A 22,831-nucleotide genomic window follows, 5' to 3' on the forward strand; every position below is an offset into this window, starting at 1 on the left:
TTTAATTCAGATAGTAGATACTTCAGCTCAGCTTTTCCTAGACCATGCAGATAGACATCAGCCATATAATCAAAAAATTAGTGTTTGGTAATGCAAACTTCTGAAACAAGAAAGAGGAAAGCACTTGAGCTTTGATTTGCAAAGTTACTACTTGCATGATAATGATGGCCATATGAAAAACAAAATATAATTGCTGATAACCACAAGCACACTTCCATTAAAACTGTCCTTTATTTTATCTCAAGATATATTTTTAAAATCTTCCTTTCCATTTAAATGGAAAGTGACATCTACCCATACTTAACAGATGCAATTCTATGCACTTTATTTACCCATCATGTAACATCTTCCTTCTAACTGTGTTACTTTATAATTTAAGAGGATGTTTTTCTCTCCACACCAGTCTCCCCTCTCAAAAGTAATTGCAGATGCTCCCTCTGGGACTTGGCCCTTCAACAGATCAGTTACTCTGGTTTCCCTCACTTTTGTTTGTGACCCTTTAGACTCAATTGCTCTCCTCACCCTTAATGGTCTTTCCATAATTCACCCTTAGTCCTTACAAATGCCTCTCTTCCTCCTGTTTGCCAAGAGCAGCGACAAAGGGGTGACAAAAAGAAGAACAGGTTTTCGGGAGGGGACTGGATAGTCTCTGGAGGGGTCCCATCCCATCCCACCTGGGCTTTGAACCTTTCTTGAATCTTTCTGTACACGTTCAGTGTTGCAGGAGGACCCAGGCATTTACCTTTTCCTAGTTCTGCTCTCTTGAGGCCTTGTCTGTCCTGTTCTGGCTGTTCTCATGCTTTACCCTACATCTGACCATCACAATATATTCCTGGTCTCTTCTGTGTGTCCTCAACCCATCTACCCTCAATTAATATTGTCTTCAGAGTCCCAGATCCAACACACCATTACTTTAAAAGAGAATATAATTCTTGAAATACTCTGCTGCCTTTTGTGATAGCAGGGAGCATGTGGAGCAAGTCTTTCTCCCTTTTCATCTCTTCTTATGAAATCCTCATTAATCATTGTTAGAGCTAGTCAGAAATTTTCAGACATTTTTAAAGTGCTAATTTGTCACAAGTGAGGTTGCATGACAAAGGGTCAGTTCTGGTGATTTCTTAGCCCAAAGAACCCCTTATCTATACATCTATAGATAGACTCTCTGTGTAGAGATTCTGCCAGAAGACTGGGAGTTTGTTCTGAAGAAATACCACTACATTTGTCCTGCGCTCCTCTCTTTCCCTGGCATTCACTACTGCTCACTACAAGAGTTAGGATACTGAACTAGATTGACCTTGCCTCGTACTATCTATAATCTCTCCATGATATTTTAATATCAAATGAGGTCCAATTCATCTCAGAAACGAGGCGGTCATTTGCCATAATAAGGCCTATTATTTGCACAGGAACTAGATCAGTTAGATCCTAAGGAGGGTTAGTGCCTGATTACAAGCTGAGCGAAGAGTGTTCAAGGGACTGAAATTCAGGTTTCCAGCACCAGTTCAGTCAGCCAGTTCTTCCTCAGTAGTGTCTTTCTCTTATTACATTTCTCCATAGCACTCCCCTTTCTGCCATTGTACCCTTTGGGCCTCCAGGTGAGTTGTCAGTCAAGGGTCATAATTTAAGTCATTTTTAAGATCCCAATGCCATTTTGCTTTTGCTGTGCTGAAGTATTTTAGCAACCTCACCAAGCAGAAGGAAGGGCTGCAAAGCTACACTGGAACATCAAATCAGCCACAACCCATGTTTGTCACCCTTTAAAGGGCAAGCACCCACTGAACCCACAGAGACCCCTGAACACTCCCCCATTTCCTGTTCTCAAGAAGTAGGTTTTCTTGCTTAAAAAGAGCCAAAACCATTTGCTTCTGAGAAACAGCATCTCAATTCGGAGTATTCAAAGACTGACACAGCTTCTAAACCTGGCCTTGGGAAAAAGGCTGCATTCTCCAACATTAAAACCAGGACTCATTTTGGCTTTATTCAGAACCATTCAGAAGTCTGCTGATCACACACTTATCAAGCATCATATATAAACTAATTTATAAGAAGATAATTCAGTTCAGGAAATCACACACCTACACTTTCTTGAGATTTTTCTTGTAACCTGCCACAGATACACATTTACTAGAGTACTAGGGCTGTGAACTCAGAAAAATTAGATAGCCTAAACTCTTCTGAATAGCAGTCTGTGAAAAGGAGGTAGCATTGTGAGTCAGCTTCTAAAAATTATTGTTTTCCTGCAAGAAGACAGTGTGAAAAAACTATTTCAAGGGAGTATCAACTAGCCTCTCTAAGGGACTATTAAGACAAGCATAAATAGGTTTTAAAGTTGAGTGTCAGCTCCAGTGTACCTTCCTGCTAATACACCAAAAGGAACGTATGGTCAATATATGTAACTAAAACCAACTGATTTGGGAAGACAGACCCAGAAGTGTGGATGACAGGATGATTCACAACTGTCAGCCAACAGCCTAGCTCTTGCCTATTGCAACTTTTCTGTTCGACCTGACTTTAAAAAAAAAAAAAAACAAACCTGAAACCCAAATAATAAAAACCAAAGAAACCCAAACAAGCACTCCTTTCCAGACCCATGATGTCCAGATGACCACCTTTGTGGGTTGTCCTTCCCCCAGTTCTGACACTCTGCACCTTCTGTAGTATACACAGTAAACTCCTCTCATTGTTGTCTCATTAAGCCTCTTGAATACACCTTTCTCCTTCCCCTCTTGTGATGTTTCAGTCAAAAAAGGGACACAGCCACACACGTTTTGTGGCACTGGAGTGCTTCAAGCTCCTCTGTCGCCTCTCCTCAGGTCACAAAGGACAGCTTCTACAGGTTGGGAAGGCCTTGCTAAACAACATGCAGAAATGCCCTAAAAAATATTGTATGCTAACAAAAGGTACTACCATGGCCTAACAGCATACCTTAAATCTGTGATGGGCAGAGCCAAGTAAACAAACTATTTTTGAGTATTCATTAATCCATGTTAGCACACTTTCAAGGTGGCCATTTTTGTAACAAGGACATTCAACAACGCTGAAGCCCAGAGCATTCATAAATGTACCTATCCCAGCAACAGGATGCTTATTTTTTCCTTCCTGAAGCTGTTAGCTTATTTAAATTCTACAGCCTCAGAAGTACAGGCAGACAGAGGTACTACCTTAGACTTTCCCCCAGGACTAATTCCTACATAGGAAACTCATGTAGTACATTAAAAAGGAACGGGGAAAAGAAAGAATTGCTCGATGCTGGGTCACTTTGTTTGTCTAGACACTGCTCTGGTGGTACTACAAGGCTGTTGCCACAAAATCCCGAGGTCTGCTAAGGTGGTTCCAGGAGACACCAAAGCATCAGGAAGCAACTGGAAAAGTGCAAAACTGCCTTTCTCCACAGTCTGGGTCTCAGATCTCTTCACTCTTACCTTTGGAAGCAGCATCACAAAGGCTAGCTGCTTTTCTGTTAGGCCCCAGAACATGTCAGCACAGAAGAGAAGAGGAAAAAACCCTCAGCACAGTCCGTGAGAGAAGGAAACGGCCCCTTATCGTTTCTGCCCTCCTGCCTCCCATCACACATCCATGGGCTCAGAAAGCCACACAAAACCAAACGCTGCACTAGCAAACAAAAGCACAGGCCTTAATGACACTTAACTTTAAGAACGTACACCACAAATCAAGAAATATAGAAGAGTAGCATAAAAAAAAAAAAAAAAGCTGAGAGACCCAGTCAATTCTGTGATTCTGTTTGAGTTTTGTTTTTTGTTTGTTTGCTTTTTAGGAATTCACATATTATCCAATTAGTTTACCTCACTGTAGCATGCTCCCTGGAAAGAAAGCTATTTTGTCATAGGCTGCTCTTTAACCCACTCTGCTGGAGCAAATCCACTCAGCCTTTCTTTATATCCAGCATGAGGGAAACCAGCATCATTTCATATGACAGACCCAGCAGCAACAGAAACTCTTCTGGCAACACAATAAAGCAACTGCTAGCAAACAGCTACAGGTAATTTCCTAGGAAAGCATCCAAAAAAACTCGGCAAGCCCCCCACTAACACTCTGAGAGCAATTCCTTAAGCATAAGCACCAGAAGAAAATCACTGTCACGTCACCTTGCTGCTGCACATCCATAACCGGGGCAGTCCCAGACTCTCCCAGCAGGGGCAGCCCCGCAGCAGGTGTTACAGACCCGGTCGGGGATCCCAGCAGGGCATGCTCCTCTAAAGAAACAACGCTAGAAACAACGGAGGAAGCCAGGAGTCTTTCCTCCAAGGTACCTAGTCCAAGAGTTAACAAGTTCCTAGACTACCCAGCATGAAGTTAGTAACAGTGAACATAAGGCAAACCATCCTCTGAAGTAACATCAGGTCAATATGTTTTGTGCAGTAGCCTGAATGATGTCAGTATTTGCAATCCAAGGCTCTCTATTCTATCGCTTTTCCTGTGTCCCAGGACCCCTGTGACTCTGCTGGGTTCATTACAGGGTCATGGCCTAAATGAGATTCTGGATTTTATGAGTTCTTTTTCATACAAAAGAAAACAGAACTGCCTGGTAGTTTCTCTACGAGATGAAGCATCTGCCCTTGTTTCTCCTGCTCCCCTCTGGCTCCACTAACCAGCAAAGCCAGAGATCCCCAACAACAAAAATTAAAACAAGATAGAAGCAAGGTGAGCACAGCATGCCAGTCATAACAAGGAACTGTTTTATCAGTCCTATTATCATACACAGGACAGTGTTTCTGAAACAAAATAAAAGCTGGTTGCTAAGTGACAGTAACATGCTTGTCTATCATTTACTAACTCAAGAACTTAAAAAGTATTGTTAAAAAAGAATGAAAAGACATATGCACTCCAAGCACAGCTCTCTCAACTTCAAAACAGAGAAAAATCAGACTGTCTGCAATATCTAGAAAGGTGCTGTGTTTTGTTTTTTTCTAAATTGCCAACATATTCTACATGGGAAAGCCTCAGATACTCTAGTTATGGAGAACACTGTGAAATTCTAGTATACTGACACACAAAATGCAGTTGAGGGTAAAAGTAAAAAAAAAAAAAAACAAAACACTTGAAAATGAAGCAGTTATGTGATAAAATAACGTTATAATTGATCAGCTTTAAATGAAATGAATACACAAAATAATGTTATAGCTGGTCAGCTTAAAAGGAAATGAATATCCAGATGGCAAATCTTTAGATGAATTATTAAAACCAACTTTTTTCTTTTATCCTCTATTTCTTCTCTGAAGCCGGACTCATCACAAAAGCCAACAGGATTTTTCTAACTCCATAGTAACTAACACCAGCAATCCCCTTCCAGGTTCTTAGGCTTGACAATTTGAGAGTTTGTACCTAATGCCATGCTTTAGCAACCAACAGTAAATCAGAAGCAAGCTTTAGGTCCACTGTTTATTTGAAGCACCCTTATTATGAGGCAATACTTCTGGTAATATTTCCTTTTGTTCCTTTGTACTGCTCCCGTTCTTGTTTACAGCTTCCCCTATATTGTCTCCCCCATTTGTATGTATCTCAAATGCTTTCATATACTTGAAATACTTCACCATAATGATGCAGAACTTCACTTTGCTGGAACATTGAAATGTCTGGCTTGAACCTGATCTGCACTGGCAGTAGATCGCAGCGTGAGGCAGCCCACGTGAAATGAGCTGAAGATCTCCGTCTGCTTCTGAGTGAACAAGGAGTGCTCTGGAGAATGCTACCCCAGATAACCCCCAAACTGACAGCCTGGGAGGGAAGAGAATGGATATGGGTGCCAAGTCACTTTTAACTTTTATTGCTGTGAACAGGTAACAAATCCACAGAAGCCACTTTGGATACTCAGCAGCAAAACTTGTATAAGGGTGAAAATACTCCCCTTTCTCTCATGCCTTCCTCCTCCCTGCCATGCAAACAGTTACTTGTGTGGTGAGGACCAGGGGCTGGTGTGGATCCATCACCCACAGCTGGCAGCATGTTGGGTTCAATCTGCTGGGAAACTAGCACCTGCGGGCCAAAGATACCTCTGAGCCAAGGCTGGAAAAAGTCTGCAGCCTGATGCAAGAAAGGGAAGAATTTGTTTGGGACAAGTGCTATGGCCTAACAGGGAGGCTGTGGCTTGCAGGCAGAGGGCAGGAAAAAAAAAAGCATGGAGCCCAAATGATGGAGAAGCCCACCTTATGCAGGCTGAAGCAGAAGGGCTGGCAGAGCAGCAAGGAGCCTGCCTGCCTGCTCACCTGCCTGCCTGCTCACCTGCCTGCCTGCTCACCTGCCTTCCTGCACACCTGCCTGCCTGCACACCTGCCTGCCTGCTCACCTGCCTGCCTGCACTCGTCCCTGCCTGCACTCGGGTGGGCTCTCAGCAGCCTGGTGCTGGGATGCTACCGGGTGCTTTCTTGGGTGATATCCAGAAGTGGTTTGAATGAAGTTTAAAACAAACAAACAAACCAACAAACCTGAATAAATACCAGTGGTAAACACTGTGCTCTTCAGAGTGTGTTTTGGATTTTAAGGAGTTTTGTTGAAATTCAAAGTTTACTTTGCTTCTTTGGTCAAGTTTATTAAACTAATTTATTACTTCTTCTGCTGGAATTGCTTCAGAGATTCTGCTTGGAGAATAACAAAAATGAGAAAACTCCCTAGAATTAAGAAAATTTATGAAACACAGTATTTTAATTAGCAATAAAATTGCTTGTTGCAGGGCACCAAGATCTCTTAAAATCTTAACAGCCAATATTTTAAAATAAAAGCATTTAAAACTGGGTAACAGTATGTTAATTTTCCCCTTTCTGCCCTTTAGGTATATGTGGAACCACATTTGTAAGGATAAAGGAGAAGTATTTTCTTTCAGTGCTTTTAACAATCTGCTGTTTTATCTGAATTGGAAATTGCATTTGATATCTGTCTTCTTTTTTTTCCCAGTCTTTACTGTCGGTGCATCTGCTGAAACTGGGGGTGTAAGAGAGGGAGACGTGTGATTTACACTGGCAGAGCTTACTGCTGGACTCACTGATGTTACTTGTGTGAGGTAAAGTTAAGCAGACATATATGCCTCATGGTTGGGATTGAATATGAGTATATGCCTCAAGACTAGAATTTTTGCATTAGCCATTTAGATCTGCTGGTGTTTTAGATCCTCCTCTCTTTTCATTTTTTTTTCAAAACTTAAAAGTTCCTTTATATAATTCTGACAACTTTTCTATCTCATTATCTATATCCAGATTTTCTTTCATCCTTTTGTTTTCTTATGCTTCTGTTTCAATCATTCAACTGTGTTTTCTCACTTTTATTCTTCATTTTTGTTCTATTTTGAAATCCTTTAATTTGGGTTTCATTCTAATTCTTCTTCTAACACTAATGCCTCACAGATCTTTTCTGTTCCCAGTGCATGTTATCTGTCTTTTTCAGTAGACAACACATATGCTGTCGCTCCCCAGCTTCCAGATATTAGCAATTTTATTCTTGATTTCTAAGTGGCGATATAAGTGGTGAATTCCGTGCAACTATTTATGATCACAAAGTTGACAAAAAAGAGCTTTTAAAACCTAGGTTTGCCTGTGAAACCTTATGCTTAATGTAAAACCAATTCTTGTCTGCTGCAATCCACCAGGCTATTGAAGGATGTTGGGAGGATGGCCAAAATAGTTTGGTGATGGCTCTCTTAAAAGCAGAAGACATTCTCCCGATATCAACCATTGAGTTGCTGCTAATGGCACTGGCTCCTTCATAACCAACCAGATCTTATGCAGATCCAAACGTCAGGCCTGGAGCTTTGAGTGATCTGTGAATTTATAGAGCGCTTTTTTCCCCCCCACTTACTTTGTATCTCTGATATAACTGAACAGTGCCACTACTGAGGAAAAATAGATGGGTATTTACTCCTTTCAAAGTCTCAAATCAGAAATTCTCCTCTCTGTTTCTCATTTCTCAAATCTATAGAGGAGCCAATAGCTCAGGCTGATAACTATGCATTGGTATTTTATGGCACTGAATATAGGTTGGAAAGTGATAAAAACAGAGCTCTGAAAATCAGCTTCTTCCTTCTACTATTGAATCAAAGTAATCCTACAAAGACGGAAAACCTCCTTACCTCCTTTAGCCCTTTCTGGGACTGTGTCGTATTTACTGTGGAGGTCTTCAGTCACTCTGGAAACTGGACTTCTGAAAATATGCTGACAATTTTGGCTGCTAGAGTCATTTAGGAGAACAAGAGGTTCTCAGACTTCTGAAATTTTAGATCAGAAGAATCACGTGTATCTCCATGGCTACCAGATCAGTTCGTGAGCATCCTGACAGATTTCTGGTAGCCATTTTGGAAGCTTTCATAGATAAAGTGCTTAGTGAAAAGACTACTGTAGCCACACAGGCTTGCTGGTGAGACCAAGGCTGTATATATTTGACCATCAGTCAGAAGGGAGGACATGGTACTGCACCACCTTGCTATTTGATCTTGATAAACTTGCTGATGTCTGGGCTAGAGATTAGCAAAGTGGCTAATTTAGTGGCTTGGGATCTGGGAATCATGGGCCTGTCTACATCTCTGTGAAATCTGGGCACCTAGCATGCAAGTATTTCACTATGGGAAGAGGAGAAGTGGTGGTGGACTGCAGGCCATGCTTCAAGGATATGTCTGCTTCCAGGAGCATCTTTGGAGGCCTACAGAGGCACACAGGACACAAAAGGGGAACGTTTTCAAAGGGCTCAGCACTTGGGTATGCACCTGTCTGAGGTCCCACATTCTTCTTATATGCCTCCCTTCTTGCTACGTGCTCCACATTTTCTTATTCTACATTTTCTTATTTCTAGAAATTAACCTCAGCTTCACCTCTTTAATACTAAATTTTAGTGCTCTCTTCAATCATGTATCTTCAACGTGTCTTGGATGCTCCACACTACACCTAAGAGACAAACTACTTGCAAAGGGGATGGGGAGAGAGGTACAAATATTATCTTAAAGATACTCTATACTATCTTAAAGATATCCTAAATTATACAACACTAACACTCAGCCCACATGCAATGGATATATGATACAATATCACTTTGCAGGTAAGGCATTCCGAACTTTTGGAGGTTTGTTCTTAATCCTGTAAATAACTACAAATGCAAAATCACATGTGTTAGTGTTTGAAAAATAGGGGTTAAAAGACTTATCGAGGGTCACAGCTGAGGTCTGATAACAGAGAAACAACACTTAATTTCACTGGCAGATTTTGTCTAGTTTAGCTACAGCAGTTTAAGATCTTACTGTCCCAGCAGCTGTACTGCTTGAGAAGTGACAGAACAGGATGTGTGATCACTCCCTGGGTCACAGCTTTGTTTATCAATTTAAAGTATTAAATATGCTGTGTTGTACAGCCAGGCTGGGGTGAAACGAGGTGGAAGGAGACGTACGGGGCACCCACACCCATTGCCACCTGATTCTTCTGTTACAGAGGGGGACATGAGAGCTGGCAGTAGAAAGTAAGGTCACCAAGAGACAACAGTATCGCCTCAAATCACTGCAGCAAGGTTTAGTCTTCAGGCTTCCAGATCTGGTTTAGTTAAAAACTACCTTCCTTCTCGGACTCTGTGTTTGGTTGAGTTAATCTAAACTGACAGAAACTATAGCTCTCAAGGTGATGATGATGTACACAGCACTGACAATAAATACTGCTGTATCACAAAAGTATATACAAAACAGATTAAAGATGTGTTCTATTTTAATTATATACTTCAATAAGTAATTATAAGAAAACAACTGGCTCACACTGTGATTCTGCTTTTAGGTTTATTTACACAGCTGTCCAATTCCTGGCGGTAAATCATGGTGCCAATGACATAAAACTAGGAAAAAGTTACCTGTCTATGGTTTACTGATCCTCAGTTTCAGATGGATTATTAAACTTACATTCCCACTTTGTAAAGTTTAGTCAGCAGCTTAAAACTTATGCATATATTAGGTAGTCAATTTTCACTGTCCTGCATAGTCTTACTGATAGCTTCCTTAAATGAGCAGGTAATTGATCACAGCTTTCCTAATGTTGCAAATCTTTACATTTTGGAGTAAACTTACACACTGATCTCTGGATGATCAGTCTATCTGATCAGCAACAGTGGCTTAAGCAGTTGTCGCTCCCTACATTATGCTGTGCAAGTATTTATGTGGCTATTTAGCAAATGAGAACTTATCTCGCTGGGAAATAACCCATTAGTACTTTGTTGCCCATTTGTTTTTCCTGGGTTATTTTTCAGGTTATTTGTCAGTCCCTGGTGTGGTTCACTGAACAGCCTCATAAATGCTTAAGTGATACAGCTTTGAATGTCCAACTCTAAGACAATTTAAATGGCTTTATCAGGATATTTAAGTGCCTCTAAGTGCAGATAAAGATGCCTTTATCTGCATCTGTCTACACTATCTGTTAAAATCAGTTTAGCATGTTGGAGTTTTCCCCACTCCTTAGGGGTCTGCATGTGATAAGTGCTTGTCTTTCCGTCCCACAAAGGCCAATGTCCTTACCATGCCTTCCTTTGCAAACAATGCCCTTTTCCTTGCAGGTACCAACTAGCCATTTCACTCTAATAGTCCAAGTGATGCAACATAATAAAGCTAAATTTGTTTGAAAATGATGGCCACTGTACTCTGTTGAAGGCATGAAACTTGTATTTCAGAGCTGAAAAGGGGGTCATATGGTCCATGTTCTGTGTGTGAGTGTGTGGTGGTTTATTTTTCTTTTATTTTTTCCCCCAGCTCTGTTAGCTCGCCTAACAAATTACGATGCTTCTCTTTTCAAGCCCTACTTTTGCTTTCTCGGTGGCCTCCACATGAAGGGAGCACAGCTGGAAGCTAGTTCAGGATGGCAGGCATCTGAGTTGGGAGAAGGCAAGCCAGCAATGGACCAAAAGCCCCTTCCATTCACTGATGGAGGACTGTGCTGAAAGTCTCAAGCTGCTGTTTGGTGGCAGGTCTGTGTTTCCTCAGCCCCAGTCAGTTGTTCCTAGGCTGTCCCTTCTGCTGCACTCACCCAGCTCACAAACTGGTAACCACAACAATGAAAAAGAGTATTTTTAAACTGATTCAAATCCTTGGGGCATGGCAGAGAAGGTGATACAAAAGCAGGTGATGCTTACCCTGGCACAGTGACACTGAAAACTCAACCAATTCAACGTATTGGTTACCTCTCTTAGTTCGAGTTACTGTGTCTAAATGGCTCAGTAGACAAACACTTCCTAAGTTTAGATTTATGACATATCTAAATAGCTACACTGACAAAATTTACAAGTGGAGGAGCAGTTTTGATGGGTTATTTTTCCTGTTCCCTAGAATGAAGAATACAGAAAATGTCAACTCTTCCTGATAAAATTGGCTGAACTTCAGCTTTTGACAGTGTAACCATCTATTGTGGTATGAATATTTTACATTCATAGCCAACATGAAAAGTCTCTGAGCACAGATTAGATTTTCATTAATACAGTTATCTATCTTCTGGCCACAGTGCATCAAGTCCCCCAGCTCTCACAAGGGAATCAAACAGGAGTTCAATTTCTTTCTTATTCTAAAGGTAGAGAAAATATTTCTGGGATGTGTTTTAGTTCTGTTCCTCTGCTGCATCCCCTGCCCTTAAAGTAACAAAGTATATTTCTTACTTCAAAGCAACTTTCATTTTACAATCATAAGTCTATATAGGAAAATTTAAAAAAACATACTCTGTACACTATCTCTAGTTATATCAGACTTAACATTATTTAAATATGCAAATGAATTTAATATCTGCAAAGTTAACACATATATTTAAGTAATAAGAAAATGTCACAAACCTGGAAAAACAAGCTAGCCACACAATTAGCCATTTGAACAAAAAAACTCTGAGATGAATGAGAACTGAGGTGATGCTTATGCTATAACACTGGTCTTAATCCTGTACCATTTGTGTCAGTGGAGATGAATAAATTGTGAATCAAATTATGATCAGTTCCACAGACCTTAACCTTATTCCCACTGAAATTCTGAAGTTAACAGGAGGAGGTAGTGGGGTCAGACTTGTAAAGGGAAATTCTGAACACATTAAGTTAATGGGACTTGTTAGAGAATATGATTTTCTCCCTTACTGTCCTACTGTAGATTTAACAGGATAATGCTACGTAAATTATCCAAACATTACCTTCTGAAGCATATGGTCTAGATTTTTTTTTTTTTTATAATAAATTGTAGCCAATATGAGGCTATGTTTTAGATTTGTGCTGGAAACAGTGTTAATAATTGCCATGGTTTAACCCCAGCCAGCAACTAGGACCATGGAGCCACTTGCACACCCTCCCCATCATCCAAGTGGGATGGAGGATAGAATCGGAAAGGAAAAACAACAAAACCAAATCAAAACAAAGGTGGGTCGAAATAAGAACAGTTTAATAGGACAGCAAAGGAAGATAAAATAATAATAATAATAATAATAATAATAATAATAATAATAATAATAGTAATAATAGAATATACAAAACAAGTGACGCACAATGCAATTGCTCACCACCTGCCAATAGCCCATTCGTTCCCAACTTGCTCCCCAGTCCACTCCCGTCTATAGACTGAGAATGACACCACATGGTAAGGAACAGCCCTCTGGCCAGCTTGGGTCAGCTGTCCTGGCTTTGCTCCCTCCCAGCTTCTTGTGAAAAGTCCTTGACTTGGTATAAACATCGCTTGGCAACAACCAAAACATCAGTGTATTATCAACATTCTTCTCATACTAAATCCAAAACACAGCACCATACCAGCTCCTAGGAAGAAGATTAACTCTGTCCCAGCCGAAACCAGGACAATAATACAGGGATGTTTTAGTCACTGTTGAGCAGGGCTTACACAGCACCAAGGCCTTTTCTGCTTCTCACACCACCCCACCAGAAAGTAGGCTGGAGGTGTGCAAGAGGTTGTGAGGGGCCACAACCAGGACAGCTGACCCCAACTGACCAAAGGGATGTTCAATACCATATGATGTCATGCTCAGTATAAAGCTGGGGGAGGAAAGAGCAACAGGAGGACATTTGGAGTGATTGCATTTGTCTTCCCAAGTAACTTATATGTGATGGAGCCCTGCTGTCCTGGAGATGGCTGCACACCTGCCTGCCCATGGGCAGCACTGAATGAATTCCTTGTTTTGGTTTGCTTGTGTGCGCAGCTTTTGCTTTGCCTATTAAACTGTCCTTAAAAGTGAGTTTTCTCACTTTTACTCTTCTGATTCTCTCCCCCGTCCCACCAGAGGGGAATGAGTGAGAGGCTGTGTAGGACTTAGTTGCTGGCTGGGGTTAAACCATGACTTGCATTCTGAAGAAAACAGAAAAATCTTAACTGCTTAAATTGATGGGTTTTCTTATACCCAGGTTGATTTTGGTTTTGATTATTACTAACCTAGTGAGTACAGCGACATCTCCATGCCCAAATAATCTTGACAGATGATCTGAAAGAAAGTAATTCTGCTACTCATGTGCTAGGAGAATTTTCCTAACTATTAAAAAGTACTATATCATGCCTCATATAAATCGATTCAGTACCATATATGATCATTTACACATCCTTAGTTCCACCACTCATCCCAAAGTCCTGTGTCGCAACTCATGGCTTTGTAAAATATACTGTGGGCCAATTTACCCATGCTATGGCCTTTACACCCTTAATTTTAATGTTATCATGTAACAAATAACAAAATAAGAACTTTTTTTAAAGACTAGCTTTGTAACATAAACACAATTCCAGTGTTCAACATTCTCATTCAGTTGTGATTGTCCAAATGTCAGTTTGAAACCTATGATTTTGTGTTTTTCTCATATATCTCTACATTATTACAGGGCCTCCCATAAATATTAAACAACAATCAAAGAGTCCTTTGCTTTTTTAAGAACACCAAAATGAGCCTTCTGGGTAATATCCAAGGTCTACCACTTTGAGTATCCTTTCTTCTAGTGAGGCATAAAGCAGGTACACAGTGGAGAACCAAGGAAATGGGTATATTGAATATTTTTTCTGTCAGCCTGCTACAAATGGTTTGTGATTCCAGGACTTTCTGAGCTAGGGCCAGTAAAGAGTATTTCCATGTATTCAGGACCACTCATGGTTTTTTTCTTTTCTTCCTAAGTATGTAAACTCAGGGATTTGATAATATGTTATCTGGGAATTTTTTTGCATGGTATTGAAACATGTGCAAATAACTTTATGAAAAGAAACAGAGAAAGGAAGAATGGAGTTTGCATTCATGTTGCCAATGTCATTGCTTTTGTCTCTTGCAGGAGCAGTTCCACTGATGACATTTTGCTGGTCCAGAGGTCCCTCATTCCTGAATTTCAGGCTGCTGGCTGACACCTTCCAGGTTGCAGAGGAACACAGATATCTTGGATATGGAAACCAAGGTCTTCCTTTGAGGAAGCAGGCTTTCTTTACCAGTCTGCGGCCCTTGAACTTGGCTCGGTGTTCAGTGGTGAGCCCCCGCTGCCTGTGGAGCATGAGAAGAAATACTCATGGCAACCTGTGTTGCTAGGCAGATGGATGATTGTGTTCTGTTCCTGTCACTGTGTTCTCAGGGATCCTGGCTTCACTTCTAGATATAATTAATGGTAATAAAGTCTGAAGGTTAAAATATGTAGATCTCTAGGGCCATTTCTGTGCCTGGGTGGGATGAGGAACAGCATCCTGGCACTTAGAAATAAAAGTGAGAGCTTTTTTCTGCTGCAGCTCTTTAGGCATAGTCCCAGAGGCCGAGCACTGCCAGTAGCTCCTTGACATTGAGGAATACTGCTGAGGGAAATAAATGCTTCCTTTTTCCTAGTAACTCATTTTTAATGCATGTTCAGTCACTTTTCCTTAGATGCAGCTTTGTTGAAGCTGAATAGGAGCAGCTAAAGATCCATAGGATTGTAGCTGTATATGAGCAGCAAGAGAGATTTGCCAGTACAGTTCCAAAGCCATCCCATGGGCTGAGAGGATTTGAGATGCTGCTATTATAAGCAGTCTTCAAACCTATTTTTTCCCTTTCCTTCCTCCTGTGTTTTACTTACAGACTCAGCCAACCACTGAGCCATCTCCCTCTAAAAGAACATCTTACCCTTCCTGCCTTCCTCCCTATTTCTCCATCACTTCTAATTGCATGGTCCAACTTCCTGGCTGTGCTGATTCAGATGCTTGTCAGACCCTTTACCGAATTTCTTAATATGGCAAAAAACTATTCACTTTTTGATGGATTATTTTTTTGCTGCTTCAGTGACTCATACCTGCTCTCCATGAAGGGCAGAGCCAGCACAAGGTAGAAGGAAGTTGTGCAGCCAGCAGAAGAGAAGGAAGCGCGAGACTTGAAGAAAGAGCTGGATCCTCCCCTTTCATCATTGGTGAACTCCAAATGTCTCAAGGAATCATATTCTGACATTTTATTTAAGAGATTCGATTTTGGGCTTCTAGTTTTATTACCTATATGAAAAATAAAGGAACCCCCTTGCCAATCCATGTGTTTTTTTGCTGTTCTGTAGGTCAGTGCAGGAGGACTTCAGTTTTACAACGAGAAAACAAAATGATGACAAATAAGGTTAATAAGAAAATACCAGCCACCTGGAAGAGGTCAGTGGTAGAGCAAATAAGGGTGGGCATGCCTATTTGTCTGTCCCTACCCACTCTGTTAGGCTTGTCTTCATGTGGTCCAAGCATAGGATCAAGGTCTGCAGCAGCAGAACAAGCCAGAGAAAGGCTGTCTTCCCTCCCACACATCAAATAACGAGGTAGCTGCTTTCAGTGTAGTTTACCCAAAATCGGAAGGGAAAGATACAGCATAGGCAAGGAATGATGGAGTATTTTTCTCATTTTTATCTGGTTGTTGTGTATCATTTGCGTGAACAGATAATAATTTAGATAATACTCTGTTTTGAAGAATCCGTTTCTGAGTCACTCAGATCACCTGCTGATCCCAGAGGAAGAGTGAAATGGAGATGCCAAATGCACTAGGGTCGCTGGGGTTATATTGGTGAGAAAGAGTACTGCGACATGGAAACACCTCCCAGGTGCCAGGTCTGGACCCATTTAGCTACAGAGGAGCTACAGACAGACTCTTGTCTCAGAACCATAGCTATTCACTTACTTTCTCTGTGAAGGGCACATGCATACGCTTCTTTGTGCCTTCAGTGACATGGTCCCCAAGGACCCACAGAGGGAGTTCTCTGGTGAAGGTCTCCAGCAAGTGTTCAGAGCAAAGGTTTGTCCAAAAGCTGCAAACCTGAAGCCATGTGGGGACACTGCTTTGTAGAATGTTATTATACCTCCTTGAGCTGCTTTATCTTTTACATCACTTTTCCCATTTTAGAGCTGTTTTTCATTGCTGAACAAAATTTCTGAACATATGCATGGAAAATACACAAAATGTGTGACAGGACCCTGATAGCTGAGAGGAATGTGTGTGATGAAATTAGGTGCAGGGGCAAAGGTACCTTACGTCTATTAGACTTCAGTGGATTCAGGCTTTATATCAACAGTGCTGTATTTTTCCGTATTTTCCCTGAGATATTTTCTGACATTTTTTAAATGAAAAATTACAAGTTTAAAAGGGTATGTTCGCTTCAGAGGAGCTCTTTAAAGATCTTGTATGCAGCAGCTGATATTTCAAGCTGTTGAATTAGTAGTTCTGGGTTTCCTTTTGTACTTTTCTGTGCCAAAATGCTATTAGTTTTTTCAGCCCACTCATATCCATGGTTTGAGATGTCTGTGCATTAAGTTCGAAGTCATGTGGTTCAGGTCCAATATTTTATCTGCATTATAATTGTTAACCTTTTTTTTCCTACATAGATTTTTCAATACATGTTGCCAGGAAATTTTAAAGCAGTGAGTTCTTATTTTGAAGTGCTTTCTTATTCCACATTTTGTTCTGCTCCTGGAGACAGGGAAGATACCAAAGCTCCGTGTGTCAGGAATTGGGGGAAGAAGGGGAAACAGGTGCTGACACTTGGCTGCAAGATATTGAAAGCAAAAGGAAATTCCAGGCTGGAGCAGACGATGCAAACGAAGTCCTTTCATCTACAGGAATTGTCCTGAGTGGAATATCAACAAAACAGGTGGGACAGTGTAAAATACTGTTTACTGAAATTACTGTTAGCTGTAAGTCACAAAAGATTCTGCAGCTAGGCTACCAGTATCAAACTTAACGAGTACAAATGTGCAGGACTTGACCAATAATTTTACATACTTGGAACAATGCTTTCCCCGAGTAGCTATTGCATAATAGCAGCTCCTGAGGGCCAGAGTCAGCGGCTACGATGGGATGTAGATGTGGCAAACAAAACGTGTCGTAGCTGTTGTGTACTTCATGATTTCCCCGTGTTTGGTTGGCTTTTGCACACTGCTTTCGTTACCAAAACAAAGACACGTGTGTGTCAGATAGGACATGGTGGTGAGGAAAGCCAAGTGCAAGCCCTGGTGAAATTACTGGGAAGATGTTAAAGGTAGTGGCCCGAGTGGAGCTACTGTCCTGTCACGTCACATTTGCAGTCACTCACTTCCATTCGAAGGCTACTGTAAAAGCGCAAGAATCTCAGGAAATGCACACAATAGGTAATATTTGTATCTATTTAAAAGCTGAATGTTGTTCATATTTTGAATGACTAGACAGGATTTTTTTAAAGCTTTTATTAGGGAAATGTGGTAAACACTTTGAATTAGTGTAGCATTTGTAGAAGAGCTGTAAATGTCCTACGATGAATCAGGTGATCGGGAAAATTATGTAAGAAATCTAATGCTAGGCACAATACTCAAGAACATGAAATGCCACATTTGGAGTAGGGGAGAGAAGAGATACAAAAGCTCCGTCCTTGCCAAAATAATGTATTTCACACTTTTCTTCAGTTTCAGACAAGTGACTGATCCACCACCATAGATCTACAACCAGGAAAGACAGAGGTTTTCTGTCTGGAGGGGCTGAGGGAACAAGAAATGGGACCCCTGTAAGACTAAAAGATAAGGGCCTTTCCTTCTGCTGCTGCTGCTGCTGTATCCTCTAACTTTGGCTGCCATGCTGTTCTCACCAAAACTTGTTATCAATTTGAAAGGAAACAAATCCATGCTACTCCGGTAGTCAAACGTGTAATTTGAAGTATTTAGTTACTTTAATAAACTGTTCAAATCTGTAGATAACCTTTCAGAAGGATCAGCTTTATTAGAGAGCATAATCAGCTGTCTTCCCAGCAGAGTAAGGATGTATTCTCTTGGGTCTGTATTATACCCTCTTTACTCTGAGCCACATTCAATACAAACACAGAAATAAGTGGCTTTCAGGCAAACAGCAAGTGTTAAAATGTCATAAAAAGTGATTCTGTAAAAGCAAATAAGCCCTATTTGGGTTGTGATTTTTATTTTTCCTTTTTAAATTTCAAGCTTCCATGAACACTGAGAACATCACAACTGTTTGAGAGGTGTAGGTGAGGGTGTGAGGAGGGGTCATTCACATGGGCTTTGCAAAAATTTAACATCTGACAAGCAAGCATCTGCTGTGGCAAGGACAATGTTTTAGTTCTAAGAACTTCATAAATATTTATTTTCTATGAATATATGGTTGCATCTTGCTGAAATATTAATATTTATATTTTCTCTACTTTCACAGTTGTTTTAGAGTCAGAAGAACCAGGCATCGCAAGCACGTCTGCTAAAACACACAGCTAAATTTAAACTGCAGAGTTTTATTTAATATCACTGAGACAGAATATTTTAGCTGTTTTGGCACAATGGTATTTAGGATAAAATGTTCTTTCACTTTCTAAAGATCAGATACGCAGAAATCTCTGCAATGGCTGGGAAGGCTCTATTTTTAAAAGGCACGGAGCGCTGTGAAGTGGCGGGTTCAGGAGGCTCAGCGGGGCCTGGCGGCAGGGGCAGCGCCGTGCCGCACCGGCCCCAGCTCCCTAGCCCAGGTGCGGGGTTCGGCATGTTCTCCCTCTCCTGAGCACAACGTGGGTGGCTCCCCAAGCCCCTGCGCGGCTGGCACTGGGGAGCAGGCCGGGGCTGGGCCTCCGCACTGGGGTCCGCGTTCTGGGCCTAATGGACGTTTTGGGGTGACTGCGGCCGCGGCTGCCTGCCCGGTGCAGTACCCGAGGCCGGCACGCAGAGCCCCCAGCAAGCTGCTTCCAGCACCTTTCGCTCGCTTTGTGCCTTAGCAGGCCGCCGAGCCCGCAAGGAACGAGCCTTCTAGGGCGGAGGGAAGGTGGTTGCGTCTGTCAGCTCAGCCCGGCCTGCTCCGACCCGGCCCGGCCCGGCCCGCGGCCGCTGCGAAGAGAAGCGGCGGCGGCAGGAGAAGACCCGGCCAGGCCCGCGTCGCCATGGCGACGGCGCGGGGCTGCTTGCCATGGCGGAGAAGGAGTGGGACAGCCAGGGTAAGGCCGGGCCGGGCCCCGGGCCTCCAGCCCCCGGGACGTGCGGGAGGGCTGGCGGGGGGGCCGGGCCGCGGCCGGCTCAGTGGGGCCCGCCCCGCCGCGGCCTCTGGCGGGGAGAGAGGCGGCGGCCGGCGGGGTCTGCGTTTCCCCGGGGTTGGTGCCAGGATGGCAGAGGGACAACCACCGACACATATATGTGGATGTGGATGTGTATATATACATATGAATGCCCGCACACGCGTGTATTTACACACAAAGCCCCTGCCCCTCTCTCCCATTCCGGGTGGCCGCCCCGCCTCAGGCCGAGCCGCTTCTCGCCCACGCTCCGCGCCACGGGAGCCGGTGCCCCCGCCGGCCATGGGCGCGGCGCTGGCGGCCTCGGGGCGGTGCGGCCGCGCAGGGAGCGCCCGCAGCGGGCAGCGCGGCCTCCCCGTGCGGGGCGGCTGGAGCCGGCTGGGCACGGCCCCTCGCTGCCATTTCTGCCGGCACCGGGCTCCCTCTGCCAGGGACAAAGTAACCAGTGCTGCTGATAGCACCGTGCCTTATTCTTAGAGGCAAGAGTGTTCTGCTTTAGGGAGCGTTGCCAGAAATTGTGTTTTACAGGCTAAAGGTAATTCCTTCTGCAAGGATTTTCAGCTGTCATTTCAAGGAAAGCGTGCTTCTTCTAAAACCCACAGTATTGTGACTTCTAAAAGCCATCCTTTGCATAAGTAAACTTGTGTGTGTTGTAACAGTTTGCAAATTCCAAACATTGTATTTGAAATAATCTAAATAATGGATTATTTCATATTATTTAGGAAAAAAAGCCCAAATATATTTGATCGAAAAGTCCTGTATAAATAGTTGCTGTGGATGTTACTGAATATGTAATTTGTTTTTGATGGAAGTATTTCTAGTATGCACTTTGCAGCATAGATATCTTGCAGAAATTAAGAAATTAGACTGATGTAGGTTCAGTGAGGACTGTTCTAAAAGTATTATTTCTTTTATATTGTTATTCATCTTTGTTTAGTCTTGTCAAAGCATATTTTCTGCATCTTTCCAGTTTTGCAAATGAAGCTGGGGCACAGTTCTGGCAGAGGTGGATAGATGTGATAGGATAACAGCCTAGAAGTCTGCTGAACCATCTGAGGAAAGGGAATCTGGTGTTCTGGCAGGATAACAGTAATACTGGGAAGTTCTGGCTCCATGTGTTTTGGGCACCCATATGTATGATATTGAGATTTTGCACCGTTTCGTCAATCCACAGGCAGAAACTCTTGGAGAAGGAAGTTCATGAAGTCTTGATTGCTTGATTAGTGGCTTTTAATGCTGTTTTTATAGTTTCAAAGTGAGAATACTTTGTAATAAGTTTAATTATTGTATGAATAAGTTTAATTATTATTTTAAGTTATTATTATTATTTAGTTTAACTATTGTATTGTATGACTAAAGAGAGTCTTGTCTTTTTTATTGATTTTTTTACACTTCATGTTTTTTAACGTCTTGTAAAACACTATTCCAAATAGAGTATCAGATGTCATCTTCTAGAGTAAAATTGTGTTGTCACCCCATCCCAGCTTGACCCATGAACTCCATTCCTGGCCCTCCCAGACTTCTGGATGGTTCATGGAAAGTGACATACTGGGCTTTGATTTCCTATCTGTAGAATGAGTATAATAACCTGTATCACACAAACAAGGAATCTGACTTCTGTCACTCATGAGAATCATAGTCTGCTTATTGTCCTATAAAGATACCCTATTATTATAAACACAGTTTGGGTTGAGGTAAGCTAACAGTCTCATTAAACTGCAGAAACAGGCCTATAAGAATTAAGTCACACCCATTTCAGAGTTGTTATTAGTCTTCTTGCAGAGAGTAGTTAGTGGGTTAATTAAGATTCTCCAATTCTAGATGCACACATGCATCATGCTTTCTTCCAACAAGCATTCTATATCTATGCAAACTGCAAATTTTACTTTATTATGCTTCAAACAGAACAATAACATTAGTTGTATTGTCAAATAATTAGTCTTTAGGATTTTTGTAGAACTGCAGTTCCATGAGCTTTCATGGTAAAGGCTTCCCTTAGGTCCTATTATTTCGAAGTTTTGTCTTCTTCAAGTTAAAATTCCTGCTTACATGTTTTACAGATGTACAACATGTACATAAGGAAAAATAGCGAAAGGCCACATCCTGCAACCTCTTGTACATCATGTTACTCACATGAGTATTACCCTCTAACATAAGCAATTCTTGTGAATAAAATCTTGTATGTGCATAAGTGTTAGTGGGAACATGCCCATACTGTCTGTAGCCACATGTTTTATGTATGCATTTATATGCTTATGTTTCTGCATTCAACATTGTTTAACGTTTTTCTTCATACCCATCTGATTGTGCTAGATTGCTTGCTTAATCTTTCTCTTCTGTATATTTGACTGTTTCTCCCCTCCTATCATTCTGTTGCTTTCCCTTTTTGTGCTACTTAATTCAATCTGTCTGTTCCTCCATTTGCTCTCGGATACCTTCTTTGTAATTTGACATGTCAGATTTTCGAAGTTTTAGTATCTCTGATCTCAAAAATGATGTCACTAGAACCTGAAAGCAAAATGTCAGACTGTTAGTGCCTGAAGTAGAACTAAACAGAAGACAAGACATATTTTTCTCCAGCTGGGATTTAAGAAGTCACGTGAAAGTACATAAAGGAGAGAGTGCTTGGTGCTCCTTTATCACTAGGGTAATGTTATGTAATTTATCAGTATTAGAGTTTTTCTACGACCATATTCTTTGTGCCAGTTAGTGCATATTTAAAATGCAATTAATAACTCATGAATTTTAATCCAAAAGGAAGTATATTAACTAGTCTGAGTTCCTGTTTCACCCACTTAAGCCCATATGAAACTGAATAATTAGTTCTGGATAACAGATGTCCTTCAGAAAGATACCTGTTTCTGATGCAAAGACCTGCGGAGATGGAGAATAACCATTCCACAATTATGGTTTTCCCTGGTAAATGATCAGTAGTTGTTCTGGGCATTTTGAGTTGCAGCTGCTATATGTAATCAGGCCTCACAGATCCCCTTCCCCACTTATGAAACAGTCACATGGATGTTGTTAGTGGAGATGGGAAATAGTTTTCACCCCAATTTTAGTGCCTTATGTAAATACAATAACGGTGTGTTCAGTCATACAGATACATCTGCACTTTAGCTACCCTGGTTTGCTGCCTGGCATGCTGGTGAAATTAGAGATTTACAGGAGTTTACGTTTGGTAAGAACTAGCTATGTACCCATTCAACTACTACCTTCTTGCAAGGAGAGTTGCTCCTACATCACCTGCTCTGCCAAATCCTCCTGCGTATGGAGGTAGGATCTAAAGCTTCCCTCTGCGTGTCACTTGGCTCTGCTGGGATTCTGTATCGCTGTAGGTGTTGAAAATGTGCTATGGCTGCTCCCTCTATTTTAGTAAAGTTGCCTGTCCAAGCTGAGCGAGCCT

At 41.8% G+C, this 22,831-nt stretch overlaps 1 protein-coding gene across 2 annotated transcripts in view; it reads left to right on the top strand.

Annotated features, from left to right (window-relative positions):
- Positions 1–19,233: 19,233 nt before the first annotated feature.
- The window catches only part of DRC8 (dynein regulatory complex subunit 8), a 30,338-nt gene continuing 26,740 nt past the window's right edge, over positions 19,234–22,831 (top strand). The window contains exon 1 of one of the 2 annotated variants that reach the window (XM_080342345.1): positions 19,234–19,350. In XM_080342345.1, the coding sequence (XP_080198471.1) occupies positions 19,323–19,350 (28 nt within the window). In that variant the 5' untranslated portion in view covers positions 19,234–19,322. The remainder of the gene's footprint in view (positions 19,351–22,831) is intronic. The other variant, XM_080342344.1, reaches the window with a different exon arrangement.

This window comes from Nesoenas mayeri, assembly GCF_963082525.1.
Source record: "Nesoenas mayeri genome assembly, chromosome: 3".
Taxonomy (NCBI): Eukaryota; Metazoa; Chordata; class Aves; order Columbiformes; family Columbidae; genus Nesoenas; species Nesoenas mayeri.